Raw genomic sequence first — 13,016 nt, 5'->3', positions numbered from 1 at the left:
GTACTAATCCCTGTCTAATTAGCACGTCTATTCCAGTTAGTTTTCTTGATAAGAAATTCACATTGTTTTCACTTTAGTCAAACTTATGATGTGAAAGAAGTTCACGAATCGCCACACGCCTCTCGTCTGGCCAGTATCAGCAGACGTCCCGAGGCGGCTCCACTTTTCCCGCCATTTAAACGTAAACAAATCGAAGGTGGGGCGGTGGATTCACGTTTGGACTGGTCCTGGAGCCACAATTGCTAAAAAGAGTTTGCCCCTTGGCCCCGAGGAGCTTGTGTGAGTGGTTCAAGCCGGGAGGTGATCAGTGAGTCGGCGAGGAGAGCAGGGAGCAAGATGCCTTGTGAGATCATCACCCTGCAGTTGGGCCAGTGCGGCAACCAGAGTGAGTCACGTTCCTTTATTACTTGTCTTCTTACTTTTTATGTCATTTCGCCCAGAAGATTATGTGGACATAACCCTGGCCTTCCAATCTGAAAACCTTATCTATTCCTGGCCGATATATTCTTTTTTCAAATTCAAATCTACAAAATGAAGAAATCAACATTGCAATCATTAAACTAAATAAATTTAATCAAAACCAATTCATCATATGAAGCCATCAATGCATTTTCAATATTACAAGTAATAACCAAAGCCTAGTTTTTTCTAGGCTAAGGTTTGGTGCCTTTAAATCTTGATACCTGATAAAGGTATTAGGTATTTGAATAATCAAGTTGATTAATCTGCATTTACAGTAATGTGCCACCCGTCACTGTCACATTCTAGAGTCTCAGTTTCCAATGATGTGGTTTTGATGCTTCACTTCTTATACACAAATAAATGATGGAAAGTTTGTAAATATGATTGAAAACACAATGTCAGCCTGCTGTATTGATAGGCAGGTACTACCATAGCATTTCATTATTTCCAGTTGGGTTTGAGTTTTGGAAGAAGTTGTGCAGCGAGCATGGGATATCTCCTGAAGGGACACTGGAGGATTATGCCACAGAGGGCACAGACCGGAAGGATGTGTTCTTTTACCAGGCAGACGATGAACACTACATTCCCCGCTCTGTACTGCTTGACCTGGAGCCTCGGGTCATTCACACCATCATGAATTCTCCCTATGCTAAGGTCAGCTTCTATCATGGCTCAACCTTCATATTGAAAACAAAAAACATTTATTAAAGAAATTTATATAGGACTAATTTTTTATTATGGAATCAGAAATATTAGTGATATGACAATCCTACTAAACTTTTGTTACATATTTTCTTTTAGTTGTACAATCCAGAGAACATTTACATGTCCAAGCAAGGTGGAGGAGCTGGCAACAACTGGGCGGCAGGATTCAGCCAAGGCGAGCGCATCTATGATGAAGTGTTTGACATCATTGACCGAGAGGCAGATGGGTCAGATAGCCTGGAGGGGTTTGTGTTGTGCCACAGTATTGCAGGAGGCACAGGCTCTGGCCTCGGCTCATACATCCTGGAGCGCCTCAATGATCGCTTCCCCAAAAAACTGGTGCAGACGTACTCAGTGTTCCCTAACCAGGATGAGATCAGGTGGGTGCTGCCACATGGGACACACTTTTAATAACCTTAAATTAAAGTCAAAGACAAAAATAATATATGAATTCAAAGTAATATTGCTGCATAATTCAAGTATTTCAAAACACAATCTTAAAAAGATTAAAGGCAGGCAGAGAAAAATGAGGAAATTTGTTTAATAGCTAACTTAACTAAGATTCTGAAAATTTACTTTCCCTGTGAAGCGATGCATATACATTTCATAACTTTACCCAGTTATATTGATCTTAATTTCTAGGATGATTGAAATACACCTCACCCAATGCAAATACATACAAAAATGGAGTAGATTTCATGAACATCCTTGTCTGAATGCTTACTGAAATGCTTTCTTCCCTATTAGTGATGTGGTGGTTCAGCCGTACAACTCCCTGCTGACTCTGAAACGCCTCACCCAAAGTGCAGACTGTGTGGTGGTGCTGGACAACACAGCACTCAACCGTATTGCTTCAGATCGCCTCCACATCACCAACCCAACGTTCTCTCAGATCAACTCCCTTGTCTCCAACATCATGTCTGTGTCCACAGCCACTCTGAGGTATGTGGGTGCTAGAGGCAATGCACATTTTCTTAGTCTTCCAGATGAGGAAATGTTTGCCTGCAGATTTGTCATTATGTATCAATATGTATGATGAGATTCTGACTAGTTTGGGTGGAGCTCAAGAGAGAGACAAAGGTATTATGAGGCAGATTTATGACTAGTTTTGCTGAATAAACTCACCTCATAACACTTTTGTCTCTCTCTCTCTCTCTTAACCTCCACCTCCTTAGATATGTATGTTAAATGTTTGAAAGTATGTGCAAGCTTCCCACAAACTTACTGGAATGTTTTCTCAACTCCAGGTATCCGTCATACATGAACAATGACCTGATTGGCCTGATTGCACCCCTCATCCCCACCCCAAGACTTCACTTCCTGATGACTGGCTTCACCCCTCTCACCACAGACCAGGAGGTGAGGCTGGAGAGGGCAAGCAGTATATGTATGTTTAAGTACTGTAGTTGCAACGGCAATAACTGCAAGTAGTGAAGTTAAGAGAAAAACACTACTGGAGCATGTGGATGAAAGTAGAATGAGTGGAGAATGTAAGGACAAATATATAGATGGAGATTCACCAGTTATAGTTATCCTTCCTATAGAAACTGGCATCAGATATAGATATTTAACATATGGATAGATAAAATTAATATTGCAGACTTTCTTTGATCATGCAGGTGGCATCGGTAAGGAAGACAACAGTATTGGATGTGATGAGGAGACTCCTCCAGCCTAAGAATATGATGGTGTCCACACCGCTGGACCGCAACACCCAGCACTGCTACATCTCCATTCTGAACATCATCCAGGTGACTGACACATGCCCAAGTACCTTCACTCATTACCTTCATCTGTTGAATAGACCAGGCATGCACTGTGTCTATGTTGTGATGAAAGTTTTAGCATTCAATAGTGTTCCTCATAAGAACTTAATTTTTCAGGGAGAAGTTGACCCAACACAAGTTCACAAGTCCCTGCAGAGAATTAGAGAGAGAAAAATGGCTCAGTTCATTCCCTGGGGGCCGGCATCCATCCAAGTGGCCCTATCAAAGAAATCACCATATATTCAGTCAGCCCATAGAGTGTCTGGCCTCATGCTGGCCAACCATACCAACATCTCTGCTGTAAGTTGTTGGTCATGCTTCTAGAGGGAGGGTGCTGCTGGAGCATGGGTGTAGTTGGTGCTGTTGCATTGAGTATTATTAGTAATTTTGTACCAGCATGATCTCTATCTTCTTTCAAGATATTTATCCTCCAATTTAAAAATTCTTTTGACTTGTCTTTAGGGGCTGGCACTCATAAAGGATTTTTGTTCATACCTTGTTCCCTTTGACCAGTATCTGTTATATAAAAATAAATTAATAATAATAGCATAGCAGTATGGAATGTGTTAAAAAGTATCTTACATTTTCTCCCTTGGCCTGATGTCAGATACATTTCACACCAGTTCATGTATATCTTTATGAGAAATCAGAGCAATGCCACTTCTCTCCACCAGCTCTTTGAACGCACGCTGAAGCAGTACGACAAACTGAGGAAACGTGAGGCTTTCCTGGAGCAGTTCCGCAAGGAGAACATGTTTGCTGAGAGTCTGGATGAATTGGACCAGTCAAGGGAGGTGGTGCAGCTGTTGGTGGATGAGTATGTGGCAGCCACCAATCCTGACTATCTCTCTTGGGGGTTAAAGCAAGGCCCAATGGACACCTAAACCTGCCGTACAGTCTTCGTTGTTTGTCAGAGGTCAGGCTGTTTGGAGTTAAAGTTCCATATTGCCATATTAGCACAGATCTTTACTTTATTTATGCTATCACTTTATGTATGTGTAAATTTTAATGTTTTTTTTTGGCTTTGTGTTTGTGTTTGTGCGTGCGTGTGTGCGTGTGTGTGTGTGTGTGTCAGTCTATTTTTTTCTTGTAGTTTGAACAGCATAAGCTTCTTTTCTTTATAATTTCAGTGGAAGGAACTAGAGCTTTCAATCACACACTATAAATATCTCTTGTCTCTATGGGGGATGGGGGTGCATGGCAACCAGTCTCCACTTGTGTCATGGTGTTTGTGACTCATTTGGTACCAGATACAGCTACTTCCCTCATGCCCAATCCTCTGATGCATTTCTGATAGATTCAAAACATGAGACATTGCACCATTAGTTTAACAATGGTAACTTTGACCATATTAACATTGTAATGACCTTTGCATTCTTTTATGTGTCATAAGTGTATCCTGCCTGAACAAACAGAGCACCACTCCAGATGTTTGGACAAATCACTCACTTAAAGTTCTAGATACAGCTCACATGAGTGTCTTCACTGTTTTTAATCCTTGAGTTTTGTGATGCTCAAGGTAAAAGCTATTCCTTTGGAAGAGAGCAAGCACAAACTCAAGAGGATACTGTATATAGTTTGTTGTAACTATAAACCACATGAGTTTTTGTGCTGTTACAGGGTCATTGCATTCCATAAGCTATACTGACTAAATCAAACTGCTTTCATGAAGTGTGTTTTATTGGTTGCCTTGAATTTGAATGAAAATTTTTTTAAATAAAATTTTGCAAAATGTAATAGATCTTGATATAGATACATCAGAGTGAAAAGTAAATTAACATACAAGAAAAAAATTAGATGTCTTGAGCACCCAATAACACATTTTGCCTTTTAATTCTTAATTTCTAATACTATGGGAACACTAGTTTCCAATGACCCAGCCATGTGAACCCTCTGTGCTGCACTAGTTGTTGTTGATTGAGTGATGAAATGCCAGTTGAGTATGGCTGTGAAAAAAGTTATCCTTTCTTGTGTCAAAACTGTCTGCTCAGATCATATGGTTTGGTTTGATGGTGGTCATTTATAAGAAAACATGTTAACAGAAAACAAGAACTCTCTTTATACCCTACATGGATCTGAATAAGCTTGGTGTTTTATTGTATAATTTATTCAAGTAAGATAATGTTGGTTTGTCTTGGGTAATGGAGAGAATATGGTATGCCACATATATACCAAGCCAGCAATCTCACATGGCCGACCATGCTGGATGTAAAAATTAGAGACATTATCTTCAATTCATTTTAAAAGAGAAGTGCTTTATTGAGGAGTCTGAATATATTACAGCTGAAAAGCTTAAAGGACACTGAGCTCGAATTCAAAGAAAAAAATTAAAAGATTGGAAGGCTGTAAATATATATTTATTAATATATATAAAATATTTTTTATATAAACGATTAAATGGTAACATGGTTAGAACAATGATACTGTACATAATACCTTCAAATGTTTGAGTTAATCCACAATGTAGTTTTAGCCACAATGTAGTTTTAGTACACTACATGTTTCTCAGTACAAATTTCCCTGGTGCTGAGATGTGAGGGAAAAATCTTCTGAAATATTAAAGCTTTATCTTGATATTGATGGGGACTTCCTTACTGGTGGACACTTCCCCCTCAGCGTGTGAGAGTCTGACAGCACACCTGGCAATGGTGGCCATGACACACACACCGCTGGCAAGACACGGGAACACTGTGCAGGATAGGGTCAAGTCACGGTTTGGAGTATCACCAGCTGCAGGAAGGCCCACCTTGAGCTCAGTGCCCTGCTGCAGGCTGCCCTGGGAGGCTGGTAGGACCAGGCTTGGATCTGAGAAGATAAAGTTATGTCAGAGAGAGAGTGAGAGAGAGAGAATATAAACTATAATGATTAATTAATTAATCACAAGACTCACCATGGTATTCAACCTTCCACTTGTTAGGAGCTGCATCATTAAGAGAAACACCTTCAGGAAGGTTCAGCTTGATCTGCAAGGTGATTTCCTCTGCCCCTTCACTTGGGACAGTGATTACCACCTCTTCCATCTCCAGACTTGTCTCAATATTGCCATTCAGTAAGTCTTGGCTGGAACTGTCTCCTTCATCTACCATCAGCACAGGGAACTGGAAAGAGCAGAACCAGCACCACTAATATAAGCAATTGAGTGCCTGAAATTTGGAAGAGGAGTTGAGAGGGATGGAGAATATAGACAAAGATGTAAGGAGGAGAATATAAGAAGTATCCTTAGTTCAATAAAGATAATATGCAATGGAAGACTTAAGAATGATGAACACATGGGAAGAGGGCATCTAGCACTATCACTGCAAAGAAAGTGGAAGCCACAAATAAGCTGTCCAATAAGGATGTTAAACTAAATTACTGAAAAGGACAACAAATCTATTACAAAGCAAACTACAAGAGACTCATGAGCAGCCCACCATCATAAGGGATTATGTGAACACTGAACAAAATTGTGACAACGATAATCTTACCTCACATATAGAATGATCAGTGAGGGACAGAATCTTAATGGTATGGTTATTGGTGTCTGCAATATACAGACTGGAGCCATCAGGAGCTGCACACACCCCTGCAGGCTCATTCAGCTGAAAGTAGGACCCAAGAAAAGCTTTATGCTGTGATCTAAGACTGTTGGGATCATATCAATATTTAAACTGAATACAACTATGCTACCATATATGTCTATCATAATTTCAGAAAAAGTTTTAGAGAATTTTAATAAAGAATACTTGAACAATAAGGAATTCAAATATGTATGTAACACATGAACAGATGGATTAATAAGTGTGTGTTTAATGAAATCAACCACACATACTTTAGCAGAGTCAGTTCTAGATATCGTAGACACTGTGTAGGTTTTGCCAGTTGGTTGTATGACCTTGATCTGGTAAAGAAGGTACAGAACTCTATTAGAACCAAAATAGATGAATGACAGACAAAATATGTATCACCTCACCTAATGGATAAGATACACAGATAATTTACAATGAATATAATGCACAAACAACACTTTCAAAATGTGAAGTAAGGAAGTCTAAGAAATACTGAATAACATATACAAAATTCACCACATCAGACTAAGACAAGCAGTTGACTATAGGCAACACTAATTCACTAAAAGTGTTTGCTTTGATGGCAAGATGTGGAGTTGCTGTCTTACTTTACTGTTATAAGAGTCTGCTACATAGATGGCTTCTCCTACTGATGTTACTCCCATGGGATGCTGAAGCTTTGCCTCAACACCTTTTCCATCGACATCACCATAGGCGAACAGGTCCTGGAGATGCATAATGCAACAATCAATGACTGAATAAGACTTGAATATGTCTGGGATGAAACAAACATATTTTTAATATTTGGGATGAAACACACTTATTTATTAAAGGATATGAATTGGACATGGAGGATGTGAGAGGAAGGAAGGGCAAGCATGACAGGGAGAGATTAAATAATAGAACTGCAAAAGGATAAGAGTGACAAAGAAAGATGTAAAAGACAGACAGCAACTGGTGAACTGTACATGGCACTGACCTTTGACTCTAAAGGAACCAGTGAAAGAAGGGCATGAAATGGGTCAGAGGATCTGAGCTCACTTTGTCACAGCAGCATATATTTTCTGAAGTACGACTACAGCTATAGTATAATTTTTGTGTTCAGCAATGGTGTCAAGGGTAAATAAATGTTTAGATATTTCTTCACATTTCTAGTAACTTGTTCACACCAACAGCACTGAGTAGTTCTAAAAGTATGAATATTGATCAGATAGCTACAAAGATCAAATACATTAAAAAAGCAAACCAATGAGTCAGTGAAACAAGCCAGGTACTCACAAGGGGGTCCCGAGCCCCACCAACCACTGCTTTCACACTCCCGTCCTTCAGGTCATACTTCCTGATGGCAGAGCTCTCTGAGTCAGCAATGAAGAGTTCTGTCTTTCCCGCCACATGGCAGCAAGCAAGTCCCGAGGGTTGTGCAAAGCCAGCACGGGCAGGATAGGAGGTGTTTCTGTTCTCCTCTGCTCCACTGCCTGCGAGTCTCACCACAGTTCCTTCTTTATATGAGCTGAAACACAGAACACTGAAATTTTACCCTCTAATTCCACCTAAAGTTCCTGCTGTGATTAGAAAAGATGGATATTAACCCCAATAATTTGTTATTAATTTACTTCCTTACTTACTCACCCCAGGATGTGAAGTGTTAAGAGTGCAAGTGTTGACAAAGCCCTCACCTCCCCTTGTGCCACTTTCCCTCTGACAGAAACACTCCCCAGATCTGGTGTGTCCCCGCCATGGCCACCAGTAGGAGATTTTCGGTCTCATCAGGTGTTTTATCGAGACTCCTGGTGAGGCAGACATCCCATGGAGATGCAATAGTCTGGGGATTGATGATGCAATAAGTAATATAATAAGGGCTTTCCCTGTATAAACAATATACAGTCAGTTATAGCATAATGATGAAATATAATATATATATATATATATATATATATATATATATATATATATATATATATATATATATATATATATATATATATATATATATATATATATATATATATATATATATATATATATATATATATATATATATATATATATATATATATATATATATATATATATATATATATACCTTAACACTAGTATTTTTAAAGAATGTAAGTTGGAAAAACATTTAAATTTTTCATATTTTAAATTTTTACACTTAATATAATTCCGATCATCTATGGATAATCAGATCTGAATACATAAAGATCTGCACTCAGCATGGTTAAAATTATACAGAATATTATGCTAAGAGAAATTACTAAAAAAATTTATATATTTAGTAATCAGAGAGTTAAGGAAGATAATCTGGGGTGATAGCAGCAAGTCATCCACAGCACAAGTTAGGGAGAGAAGGAAGGAGGAGGAAGGACAGTGAGGAGTGAGCACTGGTCCTTACACACCTGTGCAGTGCCCACATTGCCACCCTCGTGGTCTGTCCCCTTCTTTCCAGTACCAGCAATGGTGCTCACTGTCTGGCTTGCAATGTCCACCTGGGGAATTACACAAGTCAAGAAATAAGCACTTATAATATATCAAAATAAAAAAGACCATTAGACAATTCATATAAAAGTGCTGAAGATAAGATAATAACATCAATAAACCATAATATTAATATAACAACCATTTAGGACTGATAGAGAAGAATGAAATTTTACTAATACCAGGGAACTGATATATATATATATATATATATATATATATATACAGGGTGGGGCGTGGATACTTCCCAATTTGAGAATGAAATAAAAACCTGTTCACACTTCACAATTCTTTATTCTTCTTTTATGTCTTTCACACAACACGGGAGATTTACTTTTACCCTGTTTTAAAGACAATATCTTCTAAATGTCCACCTCCATTTTCAATACACTGATTCAGACAATTTCGGAAGCTTTGGTCTACTCTCTCCAGCATGTTGAGTGGTATATTGGCTATTTCAGTTTGGATGGCGTTCTGTAGGTCTTCCAGGGTTTGTGGACGGTCGTTATAAACCAGGGATTTGAGATATCCCCACAGGAAATAATCACAGAGGGCTAAATCAGTGTGTGCCCCACACTGCACACATTTCAATGGGATTCCTGAGAGAAGCTTTTCCCGACCGACTGATTTCCCTGAGAGGAGACTTAAACTGGCCTGCGCGCTCACCTGATTTAGCCCCCTGTGATTATTTCCTGTGGGGATTGGTTTATAACGACCGTCCACAGACTCTGGAAGACCTACAGAACGCCATCCGAACTGAAATAGCCAATATACCGCTCAACATGCTGGAAAGAGTAGACCAAAGCTTCCGAAATCGTCTGAATCAGTGTATTGACAATGGAGGTGGACATTTAAAAGATATTGTCTTTAAAACTGTAAAAGTAAATCTCCCATGTTGTGTGAGAGGCATAAAAGAAGAATAAAGAATTGTGAAGTGTGAACAGGTTTTTATTTCATTCTCAAATCAGGAAGTATCCACGCCCCACCCTGTGTGTGTGTATATATATATATATATATATATATATATATATATATATATATATATATATATATATATATATATATATATATATATTTGCATAAGCAGAAAATTATTAGTCATTTATATTTAATTATTAGTACTTCACACCCGTAATTTTACAAAAAATTAAAAAAATTGGCATGACATATGAACAGAAAGCCTCAATACCTTACGAATCCGATGGTTCCCTGTGTCAGCCACATAAATAGTGTCAGGATGGTGATAGATGGCTCCTTGGGGATTGGTGAACTTGGCTGAAGAGAAGTGGCCGTCCTGGTGACCTGACTCCCCACACCCAACTACTTGCTGGAGAGAGAGAGAGAGAGATTAACTAATACTCACTTAGTCAAACCAAGTGAGAGAAAAGAATATTAATTCTTATGTGATTACACAAATTAATTCTACTAAGCTAAGAAATTAAATCCCTCTCCTTCTTGCATTGAAAAAGAATTATGGCCAAGAGAAAATATTGCAGTTACATTAATATCACATATCAATTGAGTACAAGTAATAAGTCATTTATAGTTCATACAAAGTTTCCATCTTCCCATGACTTGACTTCTTTTAAGAGGGAGGTTTTAAGATCTTTGTCCTGGTCTTTCAGCTAATTCTTTCCAATTACTTTAGGGAACTTGCATTCAAAAATAGGCCCCCTTTTTTTTTTTTTTATAAGCCCTTAACTAGTTTCCCTCTTACATAAAAAAAAAAAAAAAAAAAACAATGCCTATACCATGACATTCCCCTGGTGGTCAGTGAGGAGGAGTCTGTGGTGGCCAGAGTCTGACACAATGAGTCCTCTTGGGTGAACAGCAACCTTGCCAGGGTATTTGAGAATAGTGTTTGACGATTGGCAGTGTTCTGAAGGAGCTATGGGCACAGGGGTTCTCTTGAGGTTCCTGTGGGAAAGTATAATAATCGTAGTTATAATAGTACCATACCTAATGTCATCTATTCTGTCCTAATAATTTTGCTATCTGAGGACATAGAAGTAGAGCAACACTGTCAATGGAAGATGGTTTATGCATTCTAATTTTCTCATGCATTTAGGACTGAGCTTGTATTCCTACCACGATTCCTATATGTTTATAAAGCATCACAATACACACAAGAATAATCCAATAAGCAAGAAACACACAAGGTTTTGGAAGGAGTGTAAACTTGATTTGTCACATATCTTATAGGTAAAGTAAGCAATCATATAGCAGTTAATGATATGAGAGAGAGAGAGAGAGAGAGAGAGAGAGAGAGAGAGAGAGAGAGAGAGAGAGAGAGAGAGAGAGAGAGAGAGAGAGAGAGAGAGCATGGGGGAAATATCACAAAGACCTTTCAATGTAAGGCATTTCTGTTCAGGAAAAACTCAATAACACATCAGTAGTTAAGGAATGGCATCCATGTACATACTGCATGAGTCACTTTACCCAGAGCCTGAAAAATGTTTAATTGCAGTGTTGACATAGAGCTGAAGCCTGTCCCTGTGCCCCTCACCAACCAGAACAAACAGAGGCTCACCACAAGGACCTGCAAGTACAAACATTAATGTGAGTGTACCACACACGTAACTAACCTCTCTTCCTCATTATATGACACTGTAATCTTAAAGTGTGCATTGTCTCACCCAGTATAAGGAGGGTAGGCCAGCAGGTGATACCAAGAGCCATCCACATCTTGGCCTGGGGATCATTGACAACTGGGTGGTGGATGCCATATCTATTAATGGCTGCCAGTATGTTTTCCGAGAGTCGCTCATTCTCAAACTTTGCAGAGTGAACGCCAACCTGAGAACGATAAACGCTAATTAGGTATATCTTTTCATTTAACTTTATGTGCTTTATCTTGGCCAGGAAAATGAAAGCTGCTAGAATATTTCTTTCTAAAGCAATTAGTGGAACAGTCTGAAGCAATTTTTCCTGCCTTTAGTACCACAAGTAACTACTGCTCACCACTAACACCTCCCCATCAGAAGGGGGATGCAGGGCCTCTAGAGCTTCTAAATCAGGTAGGATGTGCATGCAGTTTATGCAGCAATAGGTGAAGAAGTCTAGTACAGCGATGCGGCCGTGCAGATCATCCTCAACAGTCAGGGGTCGTGTCACATTGAACCACTCCAGGCCTGGGTAGGAGAGGAACATTTAGTTTATTGCTCTGGGAGAGAACACTAGATAATATTGAAATAATGTTAGTGTTTTCATCTGAAATCTTGGTTGAAAAGGGCCTGGTTTCGTGAAGCTTATTAATCTCATCTGTTAGTCCCTTCATTGCGTCGATCGAGATATAAAATCGCTCCATACTTCACCAAGAAACAGACTTCCCGGAAATTGGTTGGCCAGAGTTATTTCCATAATGCCAATAGACCCGCATTAAGATGAGATTGCGTCGATCGAGATATAAAAACGCTCGATACTTCACCAAGAAACAGACTTCCCGGAAATTGGTAGGCCAGAGTTATTTCCATAATGCCAATAGACCCGCATTAAGATGAGATATTTGTATGAGAATCCTAAAAAAAGAAGAAATGAGTCACCACATGATATACTATGTGGTGACTTGTGCAGCAAAACTCCCTCCTCCCTTACGGGTTTGCTGCGAAAAGGACATTGACTCACCGCTGTCAAAATCCACCATGTGCACCTTCTCCCGGCTGTACTGAGTTATGTGTTCCACGATGCATGCCTCCTTATCTTCTATGGTCGCTTTTTCCTCTAGCTCAGCAGCCAGTTCAATGCACACCAGCGTTAATTCACCCACGTTCCTCGCCGGACACTCCATCGGGTTTGTTTACTTTGCTCCGACTATCAAGATAAGTTTACTGACATGTAGCCTTTACAACGGCACGCCTTATGTTAGTCCTAAGTTCTTTTTTTTTTTTTTTTTTTTTTTGTTTCGTGTTTTTTTTTTTTTTAAGCTTAATCGTTCTTACCTAAACGTAGTTCTACAGAATTTATAAAACAATGTAAAAGAATGGAAATTTCTGTCTTTTAAAGTTTAGGTGTCAGTGCATTCGATAGGCTAATTGTTCTGCAACACACACATTTTTTA

General features: G+C 39.0%; 2 protein-coding genes across 3 annotated transcripts; one reads left to right on the top strand and one right to left on the bottom strand.

Annotated features, from left to right (window-relative positions):
* Positions 1–119: 119 nt before the first annotated feature.
* On the top strand, positions 120–6,672 carry LOC123507649 (tubulin gamma-1 chain). 2 transcript variants are annotated; one of them, XM_045260715.1, is made up of 9 exons: positions 120–385; positions 914–1,116; positions 1,264–1,547; positions 1,915–2,109; positions 2,415–2,526; positions 2,787–2,918; positions 3,051–3,233; positions 3,608–3,849; positions 5,550–6,672. In XM_045260715.1, the coding sequence occupies exons 1-8, from the start codon at positions 337–339 to the stop codon at positions 3,815–3,817; spliced, it is 1,368 nt and encodes a 455-aa protein (XP_045116650.1). In that variant the 5' UTR covers positions 120–336; the 3' UTR covers positions 3,818–3,849; positions 5,550–6,672. The 2 variants fall into 2 exon arrangements, with proteins under 2 accessions (XP_045116650.1, XP_045116649.1); XM_045260714.1 differs by lacking the exon at positions 5,550–6,672 and having other exon boundaries at positions 3,608–4,982.
* On the bottom strand, positions 5,275–12,787 carry LOC123507647 (NHL repeat-containing protein 2-like). Its single transcript, XM_045260711.1, has 14 exons — positions 12,584–12,787; positions 11,921–12,090; positions 11,596–11,755; positions 11,399–11,498; positions 10,711–10,876; positions 10,149–10,286; positions 8,881–8,970; positions 8,158–8,303; positions 7,760–7,991; positions 7,090–7,206; positions 6,745–6,813; positions 6,401–6,514; positions 5,824–6,031; positions 5,275–5,738 (listed from the first exon to the last, which is right to left on the bottom strand). Exons 1-14 carry the CDS (start codon positions 12,744–12,746, stop codon positions 5,491–5,493), a joined length of 2,121 nt encoding a protein of 706 aa, XP_045116646.1. The 5' UTR covers positions 12,747–12,787; the 3' UTR covers positions 5,275–5,490.
* Positions 12,788–13,016: the final 229 nt, after the last annotated feature.

The sequence above is a fragment of the Portunus trituberculatus genome, chromosome 23 (genome assembly GCF_017591435.1).
Source record: "Portunus trituberculatus isolate SZX2019 chromosome 23, ASM1759143v1, whole genome shotgun sequence".
NCBI lineage: Eukaryota > Metazoa > Arthropoda > Malacostraca > Decapoda > Portunidae > Portunus > Portunus trituberculatus.
The sequence above is the reverse complement of the archived record's forward strand: the minus strand, read 5'-3'. Positions and strand labels throughout refer to the sequence as shown.

Bases quoted from the DNA above. Each gene is read 5' to 3' on its own strand.
- LOC123507647 (XM_045260711.1), bottom strand. From the start codon at position 12,746: ATGGAGTGTCCGGCGAGGAACGTGGGTGAATTAACGCTGGTGTGCATT. The intron at 10,287-10,710 runs GTATAGGCATTG...CTCTCTCTCCAG, and splicing joins ACCACCAGGGGAATGTCATG to CAAGTAGTTGGGTGTGGGGA. The intron at 5,739-5,823 runs GTGAGTCTTGTG...TTATCTTCTCAG, and splicing joins GTGGAAGGTTGAATACCATG to ATCCAAGCCTGGTCCTACCA.
- LOC123507649 (XM_045260715.1), top strand. From the start codon at position 337: ATGCCTTGTGAGATCATCACCCTGCAGTTGGGCCAGTGCGGCAACCAG. The intron at 2,527-2,786 runs GTGAGGCTGGAG...TTGATCATGCAG, and splicing joins CTCTCACCACAGACCAGGAG to GTGGCATCGGTAAGGAAGAC. The intron at 3,234-3,607 runs GTAAGTTGTTGG...TCTCTCCACCAG, and splicing joins ACCATACCAACATCTCTGCT to CTCTTTGAACGCACGCTGAA.